At 43.4% G+C, this 20,293-nt stretch overlaps 1 protein-coding gene across 1 annotated transcript in view; it reads right to left on the bottom strand.

Annotated features, from left to right (window-relative positions):
* Positions 1 to 20,293, bottom strand: part of EOGT (EGF domain specific O-linked N-acetylglucosamine transferase) — a 36,479-nt gene that overhangs the window by 1,932 nt on the left and 14,254 nt on the right. Inside the window, exons 8-15 of the mRNA XM_066596667.1 lie at positions 19,760 to 19,863; positions 14,089 to 14,181; positions 11,459 to 11,530; positions 11,263 to 11,349; positions 8,581 to 8,649; positions 7,968 to 8,029; positions 5,168 to 5,287; positions 1,937 to 2,039 (exon numbers count right to left, since the gene is read on the bottom strand). Of these exons, the coding sequence (XP_066452764.1) occupies positions 1,937 to 2,039; positions 5,168 to 5,287; positions 7,968 to 8,029; positions 8,581 to 8,649; positions 11,263 to 11,349; positions 11,459 to 11,530; positions 14,089 to 14,181; positions 19,760 to 19,863 (710 nt within the window). The remainder of the gene's footprint in view (positions 1 to 1,936; positions 2,040 to 5,167; positions 5,288 to 7,967; positions 8,030 to 8,580; positions 8,650 to 11,262; positions 11,350 to 11,458; positions 11,531 to 14,088; positions 14,182 to 19,759; positions 19,864 to 20,293) is intronic.

Raw genomic sequence — 20,293 nt, forward strand, 5'->3', positions numbered from 1 at the left:
TATATGCGTGTGCACCCTGTGGAGAGGAATCCAATGGCACAGACTTACACAGGTGACAGGACAGGAATAGGGAGCCGGGAGAGTATAAAAACTACATCCCCGACTCCTTGAAAGCTGCCCTATGAGCACCAGAACTTAGTTTATGATATTCATAAGTGGTGGCAGGTTCCCTCTAAGATCTCTGCTTGCTGTCATTCAATAGTAATCTTCATTATTTACTTCCAGGTGCGCAACTCACATGAGGCCCTATCCACACAGCTGAGAACAAGTTGTGCCTCAGATTCTTGGGTGGAGCTTGCATCCCAATGTACAGGACAGCGCACATTACATGTCCTAATCTCGTATGAGAATTGCACAAGAATAAAACATACTGCGATTTTTCAAACTCTGACCACTGGGCCAAATGAAAATAAAAACAATTGCTCATGTAAAGAACACACTCAAATGAATGGATTCTTTTTTCTTTTCCATGCGAGTTCGGTCCATCTTGGGGGGGCGGCTGTGAGCGGCGGGCGGGAGAGTGAGAGAGATCTCTCTCTCGCTCCCCGCCCCCCCCCCCCCCCGGAGCACACTCAGACCAGTAAGCAGTTACTCGAGAACAGCGATGCTCGCTTGAGTAACTGCTGTATCCGAGCGTGCTCGCTCATCTCTAGTCACAGCCTATTATTTTTTTCCTCCTCCACATCTTTTCTATGACCCTTGAACTAAATCCCCACCTAAAAATTCAGTTCCACTAAAGATGAGAGTGCTCACAGGTTCTCGCCACACTATAGCAAAAGTGGTAGAACGGATCATGTATGGACTTGGGCCATACCAAAAGGGCCGCCTCTCTGGAACACAAGCCTCTGTACTGTAAAAGTCCTCAGTTGGCTGTTTCAAACCTCTGAAACTTAACAGGAATGCTTTCATTCAGGGGAACATTTATAAACAGGTCTAAGCCAGAATTCTAGCGTGGAAAATTCATAAATCTTTGTGCGAGACCCACTTGTGCAAAACTATTGCGACTTTTCTTCCTCCTTCACCGACCCGCCACTTTTCCAGGAAGTGGGCAGGGCTTTGGGGAGGGTCATGGCCAATCGGAGCAGCAGGTATATGTATAATTTATGTCACATAACAAAAATGTATGCTTGAAGGAGACCAGACATACAATTCTGTGAAGGCGCACAGAGGTGTGGGGGTGCACTGAATGCTTGAAGAGGCGTATACTTCATGTATTCAGCACACCGTTGGGAAAGATCTTACTAAGCCGCCAATGGAAATGCGCTTCAATTGATAGATTTCCCAGAAAGTCTGTTAGAACATTAATAAGGTTTTATTATACAGTAATTAAAGGGAATCTGTAGACAACTTTCAGCCTTATAAAGTATGTTATGGGGCTCAAAAGGTGGGAGAATGGGTAGTCTGGGGACGTATGTTTCATACTCATCGTGTGCCCCATTGAAGAGTTGCGTCCCCGCAAAGTCACACGCACCGGCAGCTTAACTCCTTTTGTATGCGCAACATCCATTCATCTCTATGGGAGGTGCACACGCAGAAAGAGTCAGGCTGCTAGCATGCTCTGACTTTGCGGGAGTACAGCGCAGGAACGGGGCACATGATGAGTATGTAGCCCCCAGGACTGCCTGTTCACTCACCTATGAGCCCCTGTGGTTTATTTATGAAGAAAAAAAGCCAATGTCCACAAATACTCAGTCACTATATCTGTCCTGATAAAAATATCAAAACATCTAAAAACTAATTCATGTGCTTTATATTAGCATTAATGTACTAATTTTAAAAATTGGGAAAAATTGTTGGTGTGAATATACCCCAGGTGTCTGGTCCTTTAAGACTGAAATACTGGTCATTAAGGGGTTACGTTAGCAATTTATTGGTAATTAATTAGTCATTTATATAAACCCCTCATCCATCGACACGGCTGTTGAGCAGCACTTACCTTGTCCTGAGGGTAAACTTTATCCGCTTTCTCCCAGGTGATGTAGTGAACCCCTCTCAGTCTGGCCAAGTCTAAGTAACACCTCTCATCTTTACAGTTATACCTAGGGCAATAAGATCACATGATTACAGGATTCTAAAAAGAAATAGCGCCCTCTGTTGGGTAAATGCACGCTTTATGACTAGCAAGAATATGGAAGAAAGCAAATGACTGTAAGCTCTAGTCACACTGACATGCCTGAGCCTAAGGCAACATTTTACCCATTCATCCCTCTAGAGGGCGCACGGCGCGACTGATACACAAAGTGCATTACCAGTAGTTATGCCAAGAACTTACTAAATGAGTTTTGCACAAACAGAAATGACTTCTATGCTCCACTATACACAACTCTAAATTTATAAGGTGCATTTATGTCAGTAACGTTGGTATGTGTCTGGAAATATGGATTCAATGTTATGGACACTGAATAATCACTTTATTAGAGACCCCCCCCCCATCTGGTAGCGTGTTGGACTTCTTTGGTGTTCAAAACTGCAGCAATTCGTCGTAGATACCACTAGGTGATGCAATCCATCCACAGGAATATCGGCCCGTGCGGTCAGGAAGCTTCTTGTAGCTGCTGCAGATTAGATGGAGGCGCTGATGTGCTCTGATCAGCTGATAGAAAGGGGTCATCAATTCATGCTGCTTGTGCCAAATTCTGACTCTCATTAGCACGGTGCAACAGAAATCTGGATTCATCTGACCAGGAGATGTTTTTCCACTGCTCGGTGATCCAATCTTTGCACTATTTTGCCCCATGGAATCTCATTTTTCTATTTCTCTTACACACAATGGTGCTGGAACTGGTTGTCAGCTGTTATAGCCCATCTGTGTAAGGAATGATCAGTTGTGTGTTCAGATATGTTAGTTGAAGCAATAGCATTGTATTAGGCTGCAATTTGCTTGACTGTGCAGCGGTTGTTTATTAGAAGGATTCTTGACATCCTCCTTTGACCCCTTTCGGGGAAAAGTTGTTTCTGACCACAGGATCCCCTTTCACCGGATGTTTTCTTGATCACGCCATTCTCTGCATACTCTCCACACAGCTGCACGAGAAGGTTGGCAGTGAAATCCCGGCCCCGGCTAGTCTAGCACCGATGACCAGACTACGTTGGAAGTCACTCAGATCGCTGGATTTTCCCATCTTATGTGGATTCACACTGATTCATAGAAAACTTGTCATGTGATTTTATGCTGCACTCCGGGGTCACGGGGATAATTTCCATGCAGGGAAAAGCCATTCATGAAAGGATGGGGGGTTCTAATAACAGGGCCATTCAGTGTACATGAATACAACATGGAACATCCTCATTGCATATTTTATAAATATTTGCTATAACCCTTCTGGTCTGAGGTGCCCATAAAATGAGACTGATCGCCTTATACAGAGGTGCACACATACTAATGTGTCTGGGATGTTGTCATTGTGATTAATGCATTGCTTGTATACGCAGACTCTATAATTCACATTCAGATACGGGCTGCATGAATGCTGAGCTGACCTTGTACAAATGATTCGTGGGAACAGAGCTTCGCTTTTATTTTTGGAGTCTATAAATATGTATTGAAGATTCCATTCTGTGTGGTCATGGTAGGCCATTTCTAGAAATGTGAATATATGCAGCGAGCGATATACTTACTTTTCAAAATAAATTCGTTCTGAAAGCGGTCTCGGCTAAGTATTTGCACCAACAGGAAGAGTTTGCGGGTCAAATACTATTTACAAAACGTTGTCATTAGGGACATATAAAAAAAGTCCTAGGGCCCCATAGCACAGCTGAAAATGGGGCTCATCCCCCCCACCCCACTGCGGGCTTCATCTAATTTACATTTTAATTTAAAGCATACTTAAACTTTTGGATGACGTGTCAGAATTTGTCGCCGTGTGTACATGAGGAATAACACTGTATCTGGTGATGAATGGAGGATACAAGTCCTATAATAATCAGTTTTCTCCTCTGCAGGCTTCATCTCTAATTCTCATTCTTCCCTGAGCTGGTGGGTGTAGAGTAGCTGTTATGAGGTCTCGCATACACTGTGCACAGAGATAAGGAGATTCTGCTGCCCTAGCTCTACTATATTGAAAAAAAGAAGCATCATGGAGGACATTACAAGCAGTACAGAGCAGTGTAGATGTGAATTAAGCACTGAGGTGAGATAAACCACTTGCTAGAAGCTGCAGCCATGTTTCTGCTTTTGTCTCCCTCCTCGTTCTTCCCTCTCTCCTGTCCATATACGTCTATGGGGAACGAGGCAAAAAGCAATACCCTCCTCACTCTTACGGTCTCAATTTACTAGACACAGATTTCACATGACATCAAAAAATTTGAAAGAAGGTTAGTATTGCAGGCGCAGATCCTGTCGAATTCCATGCATAATCAACCGAGGCTGCTGTGCTATGGTCAGCGCTTTTTGCTTACTGCGCTGACCACAGTGACAGCGGCCCTGGGAATCATCTGATCAACAGCTGACCAAGCGGCTGGTCCCTACCAATCATCTATTGATGACCTGTCAGTCAATAGAAAAAAAAAAAGAAAAAAGTCCAGGAAGACCCCTTTAATGTCCACTATTTTATTTTTTTTACTCCCTTGCTTCTTTTTCTATCACTATGGGGAGCTCACTGTATATGGATTTATACTAGACCCCGCAGTGGTGCCCGCATGGATCACATAACAGTCAGGTGTTCTGTCTCTAGAGAACGTACACCACTAGCTGTCACATAGTCGATATTTAGGGTTGTCCAGAATAGCCCTGAAGGGCGAAATTCAGGTTAGACATCTTTAGCAATTCTCAAACACAATGTTATTATGCATCCCCGATGAATGGAATGTAGATAGGAAAAAACGCCCGCGCATCCCCGGGACATTTCGCATGGGTGGAATTTGGTCAAAACATACAGAAAGTTCCACAGAAAAATCTGTATGCCTATGTGCAAATTTTTAAGCAGAATTGAAAATAGCTTAATTCTATAAGCAATTCCACATCAAAATCCACATGTAGATGTGTTTTGGCATGGATTTCTGCAGTGGCAGCTTCAGCTGCATGTTGCAGTGCCACCTTTGGCCAAATTCTGGCACATGTGAAAGGCCCCTTAGACTCCTTGTCTGAATTTAAGAGGAGGATTCTGATAGTATACAAAGGAATTGTTAGTCATGCAATAATGAACTCCATATAACACAAATGACTTACAGCTCAAATATAACCGCCCAGTCCGGTAAAAAGAGTAAATGTGTCAGTCCGGCTCCGTGCATCCCAATAAAGATGTCAGAGTTATGTGTGATCTTCAGCTGCTCAAGGAATCCAATAGATCTGGAGAAACACAGAAAATGATGTATTCATAGCAATGGACATAACAATCAATATTTACAGATGCAATCAAAATTATTTCCCTCCTATACAAATTCGGTTGATTTACCAAATTTGCAAATTTTCAGCTGTTTGGAAAAAAAAACCAAACAATTAAAATAGCTAAACACAACTAATATAAGGAATCCAACACGGGCGGGTAGGAATCTGCACATGGAAACCGGCCCTGGCAACAGCGGCATCCACGCTTACCCGCTTTCTTTTTTTCTTTATCCGTGCCGCGGACGGTCTGCACGGCTCGCCGTCGGACATGAGCAATACTGATTTTTTAGGTTTTAACTCCTGCTTTTCCCACGTCATCACCTAGCGAATTAGACAGCTTCTATTGGCTTCAATGGAAGCTGTCTGCAGAATCTGCGCAAAAATAGAACTTGCTGCGATTTTTCCTCTGCGAGCGGAAAATTGTAATTGATTTCCGCTCATGTGGAGGAAAAAGCATTTTTGAATAGCATGTTATGAGCAGTATTTGCCGCAGAATCCGGAGGCGGACGCCTTCTCCGGACTCCGCAATGCAAATCTACCCGTGTGCAGGCGGCCCAGCAAGCAGTTTCTCCAAATTCACCACAAAATGCCACTTGCAATGACTGCTGCATTCTGAATTATTCAAACCCCTGAATAAAATCCCTCATAAGAGCACAAATTTAGGTGTGGTCTCAAGCACACCGGATGTAACTGGGCTTTATTAGTTGCATCAGGTGTGCTTGAGATAAAACACATCAAATACCTGAACTAGTTGCAGCTTTGTTGACTGTGATGTGTGATGACATGTTAGAAATAGACAAGAGAGTGCTCCAAAAATTAAGAAAAGAAATCACTTAAAGTGGTTGTCTCGCGCCGAAACGTTTTTTTTTTTTTTTTCAATAGGCCCCCCGTTCGTATATTGTATATTACAAAGTGCATTAATATGGCCATACAGAAGTGTATAACCCCACTTACTGCCGCGAGACAACCCCTTTAGTTCTACAAACAAGTAAAAGGATAAAAAAAGATAGCAAAGGCACTGAATATTCCTAGACATACAGGTGGAGGCATAGTTCAAAATTAAAGGGAACCTGTTAACAGTTCCCAGTTCATAAAACTGCCTACACGAATATCATGCTGAAGTTTAACGATTTCAAAATCCTCTGTGTTTATAACTAACTAAAGCAACATACCTTGAAAAACAGTTTTTGAAATGTTCCTACACCATTTGCCAATTGATAGTCACTGGTCCGTCCAATGGGTGGGCTGGATAGGCTATTATGCACCTGAGGTCTTTTCCCAATTCCACCCTTCTGTGCCAGTGCAAAGTGGATCTTGCACTTGGGCCGGATGATTGCGGCCTGGCGCATGTATGACATTTTGGCCATCCTGTAGAGATCTGGCTCTATCATTAGCGCATACGCCTGTCTTGTATGTCCCGATGCATGTGCGAGATTTCATTCGTCCTGTGGATGACGTCACATCATCCACTTCAAATTGATACAGAGGGGTGGTATTAAGAAAAGACCATGAGGCAGGAGAAAAGATGGTCCTGGCCTGCCAATCTGACCAGTCGGTTTTGATTGACATACGACACGGGAACTTTTCAAAAGCGGTTTTTCAAGGTATGTTGCTTTGGCTACTTATAAGCACAGAAGATTAGAAAACAGTTAAACTTCAGCATGCTGTTGGTTTGGGCACTTTTATATGCTGGGAACTGCTGACAGGTTCCTTTTAAAAGGAACACTGGCTACACTACCTGGCCATGGCAGAAAGAGGAAGCCATCACCGGCTGCCACCAGATTTCAAAAGAAAGAAACCAAGAATATTAGTGGAACTGGAGGTCATTGCCAATGAGGAATGGGCTAAAATTCCTCAGGAACACTGTCAGAAGCTGCTGTCTGGCTATGCAGGATGTCTGCAGGAGGTCATAACAAGAAAAGAGGCTCTACTATGTACTAAAGACGGTTGCGATGAAGAGGGTGAATAATTCTGAGACTGCAGTAGTCATTAAAAGTGTCATTGTGCAGTGAATTTGGAGAACCTGCTTGTTATATAAGGTGTGTTGAGCTATTTAAATTGTTCTTGTTTCAAGACACTTTGTCACCTACTTTTAGTCCTATGAGCAAAGCTTATGGGCTCAAAAGTGGTGACCTGTTGAGTCCAGGAATGTAAATATTGTACTCACTGTCCTCTTCGTTTCCCCAGTGTCAGCGCTGAAAGTCGCCACTGATTGCATTTGGCGGCGTGCTAAGTAATCCTCATATTCTAATTTTTTAATAGACAAACTACTTAGCAGCGCCATTCATTGTTTTCAGCAGCGACTTTCAGCAATCACACCGGGGATGTATAACTCTTACATCCCCGGACTCAGCGGGTCACCTACTTTTAGCTCATCAGGCTAAAAGTAGCTGACGGTCTCTTTAACTGTCTTATTTTTTGCAAACAGAAAGTTTGTACATTTGGTAAATAAAGGTAATTTGTAATGGAGTGGTTGAGTCATTTTGATTGCAACTGTATTTCCCTCTACTCAGTCTATGTGATATACTAGGCCTCATGAAATAACCGCTTAGGATAGTCCATCCATTCCAGTGACGGGGTTACAGGTTACATGGCCCCCGTTAGGGTTTCACTGCGGACAATCAGACGGCTCTGCACTTACCTATATTTGTAGTCCACAACAGTGACTTGGAAGAGCGGGAGAGCCTTTAAGGCAAGGACCAGCTGAGGGAGAACATCAGTAAGAAATAGTTACATTGTTGCTACATAGCTTTTTATGTCTTACAGATTCCCTGGGAGACCTTCAGTCACATTATTTCCCATGATCACAGCACAAACAGGAAGCGTCTGTGGTTATAAATGCCTCCATGAAAGGATCCAATCACTTGTTTGGAGCCTTCCCATCCACTGAAGACTGTTAACTGCACCCGAATCTCCCTTTTTTAGCTTCTACGGGAATATATTAGGTAAACAGGGCTAGCACCGACTACTTGTTCACATTATATCCCACCCTGCATTTCTGTCAAACACATCAGTTTCATGCCAGGCATTAGTCATAGAAGGAATGCTGCCAGGCTCAAGCACGGAAACAAATTTTCTCCGTCAAGGCTGTCTGAAAAGTTCCATTCAGGAAGAAGTAAGTAAAGTCCTATTTTCCACAACCCACCCCAAACACACCTGAAGTACCTTGAGGAGTATACCATGAGACATGCCCTTATAAGACTTCCAATGCCCACTTGGTCGTTACCAACAGTTGTAAAATAAGAAATGATTACCTCTTCCAAGTTTAGTATTTTTCGGAACTCGGTGCTGCGTATAAGAATGGTGACTCGGATTTTCTTCTCCTACAGCCAAAATGAAAGTAAATCGGTTGAGGGCATTTTTTTTAATAAGTCCTGGAAATGTTTTGTAGCACAACTTTTCAATTTTGACTATTAATCTATATCAGGCAGTACAGGGAAATACAGCCGAGTGCTCTCCTGGGAACTGACGCTGTCACTCAATAGTTAAAATTGGAATGTCACGCTACAAACGTCTGTATGTAGTCCCAGCTTAAAGGCGTTCTATAGGACCTTTATTAATAATGACCCAGGTCATCAATAGTACACTATCCTACCAAACGTAATTAGACACCTGAGCAAGAATCAAAAGTAGTATTTAATTTTCAGATGTTAATACTTAGTGGGGCTTCTTTGGCCCTAATGACATTGGATACTCTCTGTGACATACTTTCTACGATTGTCTGATACACTTCAGATGGTATTTCCCTCCATTCATCCTGCAAATGTCTGGCGAGTTCTCTCAAAGAAGATGAACTAGCCTGTCTACAGTGATGCAAGGAGTGCTGTCACTGGACAGTTGAACAATGGAAGAACATTCTATGGAGTGACGAATCACACTGCTCTATTTACAAAGCTGTAGGATGCCTGGGGAACGCCTTTTGCCTGAGTGTGTTGTGCCAACAGGTAAGTACGGCAGAGGTTCCGTTATGGTATGGAGATGTTTTGTGTGGCATGGTCTTGTCTGTTGGTTGTAGTGACAAGAACCATAAGCACAGAGGTGTACTTTGACATTCTAGTCAATAATGTGCTTCCGACAATGTGACAATACCCTGAGAATGGTCAGCAATACTTCCAACAAGACAACGCGCCTTGTCACACATCCAATGTTGTTTTACGCTGGTTTGAGGACATAGATGTTTCACGACTGGACTGGCTGCATAGAGTCCCAACTTGAAACCTATTGAACATCTTTGGGATGAACTAGAACATCGGGTCAGGAAATATGAACAGCGCACATCTTCTTTGAGAAAACTCGCCAAACATTTGCAGGATGAATGGAGGGAAATACCAGCTGAAGTGTATCAGACGTTAGTAGAAAGTATGTCACAGAGAATATCTGATATCATTAATTATATTAAATAATTATTAACATATGGAAACAAATACTACTTTCTGCTCATGAGTACAATTAATTTTGGTAGAATAGCGTAGATTGGCGGGAGTGTGCCGCTTGAGCTTCATGCCGATTAGCTGGTAGCTAGGCCCGCTGCCAGTGCGGTCAGCGCTGTAAAACAGACAGCGCTGTCAATATTGCAGCGGTCCAGTTTGGTATTGCACTGACTTCAATGAGAGCTGTGTCTGCAGTACCAAACTGGGCCACTGCAATACGGAAAACATTGTTTCTATCGCTGTCCGGACTGATAGCGGACCTGGCAATCAGCTGAAAAATGTATGATCCCAAGACAAAACACCAATCGAAACGATGGGGACACAGTGGTTCCCCGCGTCCAAAGAACTTCAGAGTACAGAAGTCGTCATCCAAGGTGATGGCGTCTGTCTTCTGGGATAAAGATGGGATACTGCTTGTGGGCTACCTTCCAGAGAGCAACCCAATGTGAGGTCTGCCTAATCCTCCAGATTTTACCGCTGCTCAGAGGCATACGAGCAGTTAGTAAACCCATGTATATAGCTGGAGTAAGCACAAACAGAGACTGCAGGACTATACTGCTCTTGGACAAAGATGGGATACTGCTTGTGGACGACCTACCAAAGGGGTCTACTATCACAGCCAATTACTATTACACAGCACTTCTGCATTCATCAAAGGGTGCAATAAAGTCATAAAAGGAGCGGAAAGTTGACCTAAAGTGTTGTGTTCTTGCACAGCAATCCTTCATTCTACACAGCAGCCATCACCAGAGCAAACTGGCTGCCCTGGGATCCTTATCCGGCCCCCTCGGACTATCATCTGTTTTCTAATTCGAAGAAACACCTAAAGAAACCAAATTTGTCTCAACTTCTTATGCAATTGCAGCAGTTGATGCCCAATTTGCCATCCAACCAATGGAAGTCTATCAGGATGGGTTGAAGAAGTTCCAAAACCGCAGTCAGAAGTACATTGATATCTGAGGGGATGATGTAGAATAACAGAGAAATTTCATTGTGGTCAAAGCCGAAGACTTAGCAGCCCCCCCTCATAATACGCTATATTTATGCTTTTCGCACTACAATCGACTTCCTAAAGAGCCACCAGTCAGACATGGAGAAAAGCGTTCTGGAGGAGGAGGGGATGACTGAATCCGCTTGCAGACAGCAATATTTGCATGTTGCGCCATCAGTTTTTACGTTGCCTCTTCTTATTACATTTTTATTGCCCTGAGAACTAAAGACATAAAAGAGGGTACAAGGGCTGATGGAGGAATACAGCAGTGAGGACAATGGTGTCAGGCCTTCTAGTAGCTCTTATATGTTCCTGCACCGCCTGACAAAGGAGAACTACTCCATATATTGCTGGCAGGCTATGAATAATATTACATATCCATAATTTACAGCGCAGGCGGCGGCGCGCTACTTTATCCATACAGAAGGCTTTAAAAAAAAACAGAAAGAAAAAAATATATATGACTGTAATGAACTGCGCCCAGGAACAGACCCTTACGATGATTTATATCACACCTTTAACGTTTCTTGGGAAATATTCAGCCGGAAAAGCACGTGTTGTGAAAACGCTCGGAATAATCCGGTGCTGCGGCAATTTGAGATCTAGAGAAAGAAAGAGTGCTGAAATTTACTGCACTAATAAAGTGCGCATCTCCTGTCTTCAAACAATACTTCTGCTGTCATCCTTCACATCTCCGGATAACGAGCTTACCAGCGGCGTGTTGTAAAATAACCCGTATCTCATCCTGGGCAGGAGCGCAAACACAGCATCCTTAAAGCAGACCTTAAAGGAACATAAAGGCAAAGGGGAGATTACCAGAAATAACCCTAAAAACAGGTAGCACTACCTAGTATGAGTAACTTTGTTTTACAGATCACCTGCCTTAATTGGAAGAGTTACAATGTGCCAAAATACAGAGAACACACATAACCCCATACGCACGTATGACTATCTAACTAATGCTTCCCCTTTAAATTAAAACCATATCTTAAAAGGGGTTTTACCAAGATTACAAGTTATCCCCTATTTACAGGATAACTGCTGATCATGGGGGTCTCACCGCAGGGAGGGGTTTCATTTTTACTATCATTGATTTTTAGTTTTAAAGGGGTTGTCCCGCGCCGAAACAGTTTTTTTTTTTTTCAACAGCCCCCCCGTTCGGCGCGAGACAAACCCGATGCAGGGACTTAAAGAAAAAACGCACAGCGCTTACCTGAATCCCCGCGCTCCGGTGACTTCTTACTTACCGGTTGAAGATGTCCGCCGGGATCTTCTCCCTCGGTGGACCGCAGGACTTCTGTGCGGTCCATTGCCGATTCCAGCCTCCTGATTGGCTGGAATCGGCACGTGACGGGGCGGAGCTACACGGCGCCGCTCTCCGGCACGAGCGGCCCCATTCAGAAAAGAAGACGACCGGACTGCGCAAGCGCGTCTAATCTGGCGATTAGACGCTAAAAATTAGACGGCACCATGGAGACGAGGACGCTAGCAACGGAACAGGTAAGTGAATAACTTCTGATAACTTCTGTATGGCTCATAATTAATGCACAATGTACATTACAAAGTGCATTAATATGGCCATACAGAAGTGTATAGACCCACTTGCTTTCGCGGGACAACCCCTTTAAGAAATGGAACAAATAGTGTAGTCTGCATTAGAGGAAGGAAGCAAAGCAAACGCTTTCTGTAGCTTTAAGTTTTTAAAAGTACCATTAAAATCAATGCTGGTAAAAACGGAGCCGTTTCATTCTGTTTCTCTGCTCCAAAATGGAACAGAGAGACGAATGGAAGAAAAAAGTCTTAGATCTGTGGGGGGTCAGAGTCCCCCGGCACTCCAGAAGTTGCTGTGCTCTTGTGAGCACTGTGGACTCTTCATTGTATACCAGGCACAGCGCCATACATTGCGTAGTGACTGTGCATGGTATTGCAGCTCAATTCCATTCACTTGAATGGGACCGAACTGCAGAAAGGTCACGTGACGGATAGACATTACACCACAGACTAAAGTAACCCCTTTCCTGAGTGCTTTGGCCTTTTCAAACAGCTGATCGACAGGGTGCTGGGGGTCGGACCACCACCAGTCTTGCATTGATGATCTATCCTAATAACCAGCCCTTTCACTTCAGAGCGCTCCTGCTCCATTGGGTATTTTCGGCTCCTTCCAGCAGCTCAAGATGGCCCCATATAGCGCTATATATGGCTGGCTTCAGCTGCCGTAAGGAGACGAAAACAATCGACAGAGCAGGACCGCTCTGAAGTGAAAGGGCAGGTACACCTTAACGTGACCCTTCAGCTTTTGGACAAAATTCTGTCCCAGGGCTGGAGGATTACGGGGTATATAACCTACAGTTCTTCTCGGACATCCCTTTGATCCTCTGGTTCCACGTCAATTTTCAGCTGTCCAAGATGGCTAACACAATCTTCAGACTACCTAATCCCCACAGTGCATTGGTAGTGTTAGACTACTAGTGCACTATACCTGCTACCTAATTGGCCAGAACTGCTCACATGATTAGCACTGGCCAATCAGAGAGCAGTGCACGGTGGGCATTAGGTAGTTAGCAAAGTGCTGCTGCCCTCTTAGATGGCAGAAAATTGGTCCCAGAACTGGCGACACAGAGGAGCAACAGAGAAGAACAACTGCAGGTAATATATTCCCGCTTCCCTCTTACCCCAAGGCAGAATTTTTTGCCCTGTAAACTGGAGAGTTCCTTTAAACCCTGGAAACCCCCTTTAATGCTATGTCCACTTTTGTATCCCCATTTAGTAAAAAAAAATGAAGCAACATTGCAAATAGTCACTAAATGAAAAATATTCCTTTTTGTGTGTGCAGCTCCTATGCAGAGCTATGTGTCTCTGTGGTTACAGACTACAAACCGATCCTGCAGTTATGCTTTAGCCTTTTGCCATCTATCCTCCACTTCTTGCAAGTCAACAAATAATAGGGGGCAGATAGATGGCTATATGGCGACAGGATCAGAGTGCATTGGGTTTGATTGTAGTGTTTAACCATAGACACACATAAGACTGCACAGAAGCTGTATACACAGAACGGTAGGGTAGTCTGGGCTTTAAATGATGATTTAACATTTCAGGTTTTTCCAGTCCCCTGCTGCTCTCTCTGCCCCATGGCTTTGCCCTCTATAACTGTGGCATCGTAACATTCTCTACCGCCTTCCAACTGATTGTGCCCCTAAGAGTGGCCTTAAACAGGACGACTATCATCCAAATAATTGCTCCAAAGAAAAACACTAGTGTGAAATGGCCCTAGGCATAATTTATGAAAAACTGAAAACTGCTCCAAGTAGTGAAACAATTGGTAGAGAGAGAGATTTACTTACCCGTTTTGAATCGTACGCTTTCAAGTGCGTAACCTCATAATCTGTGAAAGCTTTCCACGTCTCGCTGAACAGATCGCCATAGCCATAGAAACTCTGCAGAGAACATGAACACATTGAGGGGGAGGTTTATGAATCAGTCTAAAAAAAACAAAACTGTTTTTATTGCCCGTAGTAACCAATCACAAAAGGGGTCAGAGGAGGATGTCAGGAATCGCTCTGATGAACAGGCGCTGCACAGTCCAGCAAACAGCAGCCGAATACAATGCTGGTGCTCCAACTAACGTGTCTGAACTTGTTGTTGCTTAGCACGGATCAGCTATAACAGCAAACGACCAGTTCCAGTGCCATTCCCAAAAGTGAGACTCCAGTGAGCAAAACGTGTATCACTGAGCAGTGGAAAACCATCACCTGGTCAGATAACTCCAGATTTCTGTTGCACGGTACTGATAGGAGGTCAGAATTTGGCACAAGCAGCATGAACAGATGACCCCTTCCTGTCAGGTGACCAGAGCAGATCAGCATCTTCATCCAATCTGCAGCAACTACAAGAAGCTTCCTGTCCACAGGGGCCGATATTCCTGCAGATTGATTTCATCACCTAGTGGAATCTATGTAACGTTGGACTGCTGCGGTTGTGAAGGCCACAGGAGGTCCAACATGATACTAGATGGGGGTCTCTAATAAAGTGATCATTCACTATAATATATATACATACATACACATATTATATAGATTTTTTTTAACGTTTTTTTCCATAGTAAAGGGATAAATGTGAAATGTCACAGGAGGGAAGCACACTACACTGCGCTGTCCTAGCTGAAGACTGATCATCCTTGAAGTCAATGGTCAGTATTACAGGGGAGATGATATAATGGTCATCGTGATTCCTGACACAAGAGTATTGCTCCTTCTCCATGGGGCCCCTGAGATTACAGCAGATGATAAATCAGGAGCATCTGCTTTGACACCGCCGACCCGACAGGTTGCAGGGGATGATTTCCTTTTTGAAGGCAGAACCATCTGTCCAGCGGAGATAAGCTGCTCACCCATCCAGCTCTACGGCCCATGAATGAACCAGAGCCCTAACGGGCCAACTGCAATCGCTGATCAACAAGCGAACACTACAAGGGGTGTGCCAACCTCTGGCTTCGCTAAACCATTTTTCAATTCTATCGCTGATTGCAAACTCCTGCTCTTTGTGTGGCGATCTCAGGCGCTGACAGGTCCTCTCCTCCCCCCAACCATTTATTAGAGAGTGCAGTAATAAGAAAACTATTACTGGTCATCGCCCTCTGATGAATCCCTTCTCAAGGGGCCAAGAAGACTGAACAACTAGACCAACAAACATTTAGAAAATGCTCTGTAAATTGACTTCTTTCCAATTCCCATCTATTCGGTTAACCCCTTAAAGGGAAACTGTCAGATGCCTAAAGATGCCCGGGCTGTGGGCACTGCAGCATACTGACAGGCACACTGATTTCAGAGCTCTGGACCAAACTAGAGGCTAGTGTGGCTCATTAATTGTTATATATTCCCTGCTCACCGCACCGCTGCATTACTAAGCATATGGAGACACCTGTCAATATATGAATATTAACCCCTTTAAGACCAGGACATTTTATTTTTAAATTTTGGGTTTCTTCTCTGCACTTTAAAAAAAACAACAAAAACATACTTCTTATAGCTGTCTGAAGGAGGAGTTGTATTTTTCTTTAGTACTATTTAATGCACCATATAATGTACTGAAAAAAACTTTTAAAGATTTCAGTGCAGTCAAATGGAAAAAAAAAACCCCAAACTGTAATTTTGCCATCTTTGGGGAGCTATAAGCGTTTACGGCGTACACACTACAGCAAAAATGACACAATATCTTTATTCCGTAGGCCAATACTACTATAGTGATACCAGATTTATTTAGCTTTTTCTCGCTTGACTACTGGAATAAAAATATAACCTCTTATTTTCTGTTGCCATCTTCTGACCACCGTAACCTTTTCATCTTACCGTCGATAGGGTTGTGAGAGGGCTTGTTTTTTTGCGGGACAACTTGTGATATCTTTTGGTACCATTTTAGAGTATATGTGACTTTTTGATTGCTTTTTATTAAATTCTTTTTGCAGACCGGGTGACAAAAAAAAAAAACGCAATTCGGGCGTTGTGTATTTTTTTTCTGACAACATTCACTGTGCGGGATAAATAATGCATTATTTTGATAAATCACACTTTTATGGACGCAGCCATACCAAATATTGGAATTTTTTGTTTTTTTGTTATGAATTTTTTTATTCTAAATATGGGAATATGGGGGGGGCTTAATCTTTTAATTTGGTTTATTATTACAATACCAAAAACGGTTTCCACAAATTTTCACTTTTTTTGTTAAATCTCCATAGGGAACGTAAACTTGTGCTCTTTTCATCACTTATACAATATACTGCAATACTTCAGAAAGCTCTGGGCTGCCATGACAACTGAGCACACCTCACAATCTCAGTGCAGTGGGGGCGTTCAGGACCCCTAAACTCCAATCAGTGCATTAAAAAGGTTAAGAGCCACGACTGGCGAAATGCTGATCACGGGTGTTGTGGGCAGATGTCAGTTGTCAAATAAAGCTGGCACCAGCCTTCTACGTTGCAGGCTTGGCTCCTGGGCCTGCTCCATACAAACCCAACTGTTAAAGGGTGTACATGTATGTCCTCTAGCATTAAGGGATTAATGAGCAACACCAAACTCATGTCTTCTGCTGACTGAAAAGGTTAACATGTGAATTCCCTAAAACTCTTGAGGCCATGAATATGAGAGACAAATAGCTGAAAACAGCGGGTTTGTCACTTTACTATAGAGTCTGCAGCCTGGGCACCATTAGGAAACTGACAGGTTCCATTTAAGGACCACGACAATTTTAGACTTAAGGACCACCACATTTCTTTTCACCTCCCTTTATTCCCTCAGCCATTAGTTTTCTTTTTATGTTTACTTGGGTCTGTGGCTTCTCTTCTCCGTGCTGCGCCCTTCTCCTCCACACAGGCTGAAGTAAGAGCTGCAAGTTTAGTACATACAGTTCCCCCTCACTTCAACCTCCTCTATCTCTGTCTAGAATGGGGCTAGAACAGCAATTTTGGTATGGTTTAAAAGCCAAGACTCTTGGCTCGAAGTCAAAATCAAAACAGTGTCTGTAACTTAGTGCTCATTTTAAACTGTAAGGTCCTCTTTTCCAAACCCGAGCACCATTTGGGCAAAACTGGTAACTGTTTGAAAGGGTTATCTGGGACTTACTATTGATGGCCTGACCTATCCTGAGCATAGGTCATCAATAGTTAAAGTCCTGGACAACCATTTTAGGTGTACTATTCAGTGTCTTGTGGGTATTATTTTTTTTTTATAACATGCATCCTAAAGCATGCACTTTGTTTAGCACTAGGGCGCAGATGAATTCCCATAAATGCCCATGCACAAGTCTAATACAAGATTGCTTTTCAATACATTAATGGACAAATATAAAAGGCGAAATTCAAGAAAGCGAATATAAGAACTGCAGAAAATGCAAATCTGGGGACTAAGCAGCTGCAAACACTAAAAAAGAAAAACATAAAATCCCCATTCACACCTCTCTTCCCATAAATTTATCAGAAGGTATCACACAACTGTCATCTTTACAATGTCTTGAAGTTTCTGAAAGCTTCCTCTTACAGTCTCCAGTAAAACTCTCCCTCCTACGACAGTAAATCTTGGTTCTCACTGGCACCGTCTACATTTGGCAGTTCACCAGCCTGAGCTCCGTAACAAACAGGAGGAATTTACTTCCTGTTCTCACGCCCAAGAATAAGCAGATATGTCCTCAAGGTTCTGTCTTGCTGGTAAGAGCTGCAGGTGGTAACAGGATACTCTAGACGGCTTCTTAGAGAGGCCACGTCATGGCTGACAGCATCATATTCCACTAGTGAGGTTAGTCGACCCCCTCCAATATCCTGTCGCTAAACACAGATATTGTTTGGCCAAAGGATCTCATTCCATGTCCTGCTCCAGCCTTATACAAACGTCTTAGGGCTCATTCACACGCCTATGATATTGGCGTTTATTAAGCACGGGGGCATGACATGCAGTAAATGGAGTACATGGACTTTCATTGATCGGTTCACATTAGCATGTAAACACTGCGTGTAGATATGTGCGTGTAAAAGATCACAGGATGCTCTATTTCACTGCATATCACGCAGCGAGAGCCTTACACCTTTGTATAGGTAGCAAATGCAACGCGGTCTATACGTAATACATTATTTCTGGGCGACGATATATATGTAACTCCACTATAAAAAAAACGGGGAACTTATATTACAAAAAAAAAGGTCGGGCTGCGTATGACAGCGTGCGTGAGATACACGATCATGCGCGGTGCACTGTGATAGCCAGCTCACACAGACCAGTAAAAAGCTGCGTTACTGTCACTGTCATGTGAATGTGCCCTTATAGAAAGTAATATTTCAAGACTTCTGCCTGGTAACAGGGAACGAGGGGATAGAATCATCCTTGTTTGCATTCAGCAGCGCAAAATCTGCCTTGCTGACAGAGGCGCCAGGCTCGTGACAAGAGCGCTCTGATATACTTAGGGTAAGCCCAGGCACGGTGGATAATGTGTAACATGCGGATTTGACTGCAGATTTCATTGTATGCATTGCAGAGGATGAAATCTGTGGTGAAAATTGTGGCTAAGGGTCAGTTCATATCAGCCTCAAAGGTTTCGTTCGGAGTTTTCTATTAAAATACGGGACAAAAAAGAACCACTTTTTTATCCTGTAAAATGCCAGACAGAAACTGAATGGACCCCACTATGGTTAATGGGGTCCATACAGCACCATTCACTTCCATTAGAAGACGGATGCATTTGGCTAGAGAGTGCCGTTTTCCTGCTCCGTCACAGATATGAATGAGCCCTTAGCATGTTGCCACTTTGAAAATTGGCAGCATGCTCCTATGTCTTCCACTGCAAATAGACGGGTACCGTAAATGACTCAAGATATAGATCTCTTTTTTTTCATTACATTTCCCAGAAATGAGCCGCATATATGCCCACATCTTAGGCTAGGTTCACAATAGCTGTAAGTGTGAGTTGTGCCCGAGAGGCTCGGACGCAACTTGCATTGGACAGTACATGGAAACCAGTGCGTGCTGTCCGATATACACAGACCCAGGACATTGACATGCATTGGCATATCCTATTTCTCATCCGTGAAAAGGACAGGAATAGAACAGGCCATGAGTGCTTTCACGCAATCATTGGTCCGTGAAAAATCCATGTGTATAACCTCAGACTACAATGGCGCTGTGTACTGTCTGTGGAATGACACGGACTGGGCACAGTCCCAAAATACGCAAATGTGTTGTAGGCCTTATTAGGGTAAAGTGGTGTCTTTTAGGAACTGCAGCCTGCAGTTCCTTTCCCAGCCTGTAGGTTCTCCGTAGCATTTCCACAGCAGAAAATTTGCATCCAAATGCACAAGTAATACACACATTTTGAGGTGGTTTTCGCTCCCTCATTTTAAAAGGTGAAATCCACTCTGAAAATCTGCAGCATAAATTGACATGCTGCGGACGCTACACTACAGAAGAGGGTAAACAACGAGATCCCAAGCAGACATTCTGACATACCCTTTTAAAGAAAAGAAATACTTACTGTGTCCCACATGACAATATGGACATCAGTGCTGAAGGAGTTGTTAATATGTTGTGTAATATAGAGATTCGCAAAATCACAAAAATGGTGATACATATTTACACCTGCGAACAATGAAAAAAAGTTAAAATTGAAAAACTTAGAAGCAGTTGTGCAAGGATGCAAAGACCTATCTAATCCAAAGGTAGTGGCAGTGCCACCTACAGCCTAGTTTCGGCACCGGATCATGTGGTATAGATCTCTCGTTGTCATTGCAGGGGTCTGTCTGTACAACACATTTCAATAACCAAGTCAGACCCCCTCTGTGTCTTTACATCTGCCATGACAGAGAAGGGGCTGGTGTAGTTACTGAAATGAGCCATACAGCCTAATCCCTGCGATGACATCACTGATGAGGGGTGGAAGACTCCAGACCACGACCAGGCATCAGAGCTAGGCCGAAAGTGGGGGTGGCAGCACTGCTTGACCCAAAATGGATCAGATAAATGTTTCCCTCCCTGAATAACCCCTTTAATAAGTGCTTAAAAAACTAAG

The sequence above is a fragment of the Eleutherodactylus coqui genome, chromosome 3 (assembly GCF_035609145.1).
Source record: "Eleutherodactylus coqui strain aEleCoq1 chromosome 3, aEleCoq1.hap1, whole genome shotgun sequence".
NCBI classification, from domain to species: domain Eukaryota; kingdom Metazoa; phylum Chordata; class Amphibia; order Anura; family Eleutherodactylidae; genus Eleutherodactylus; species Eleutherodactylus coqui.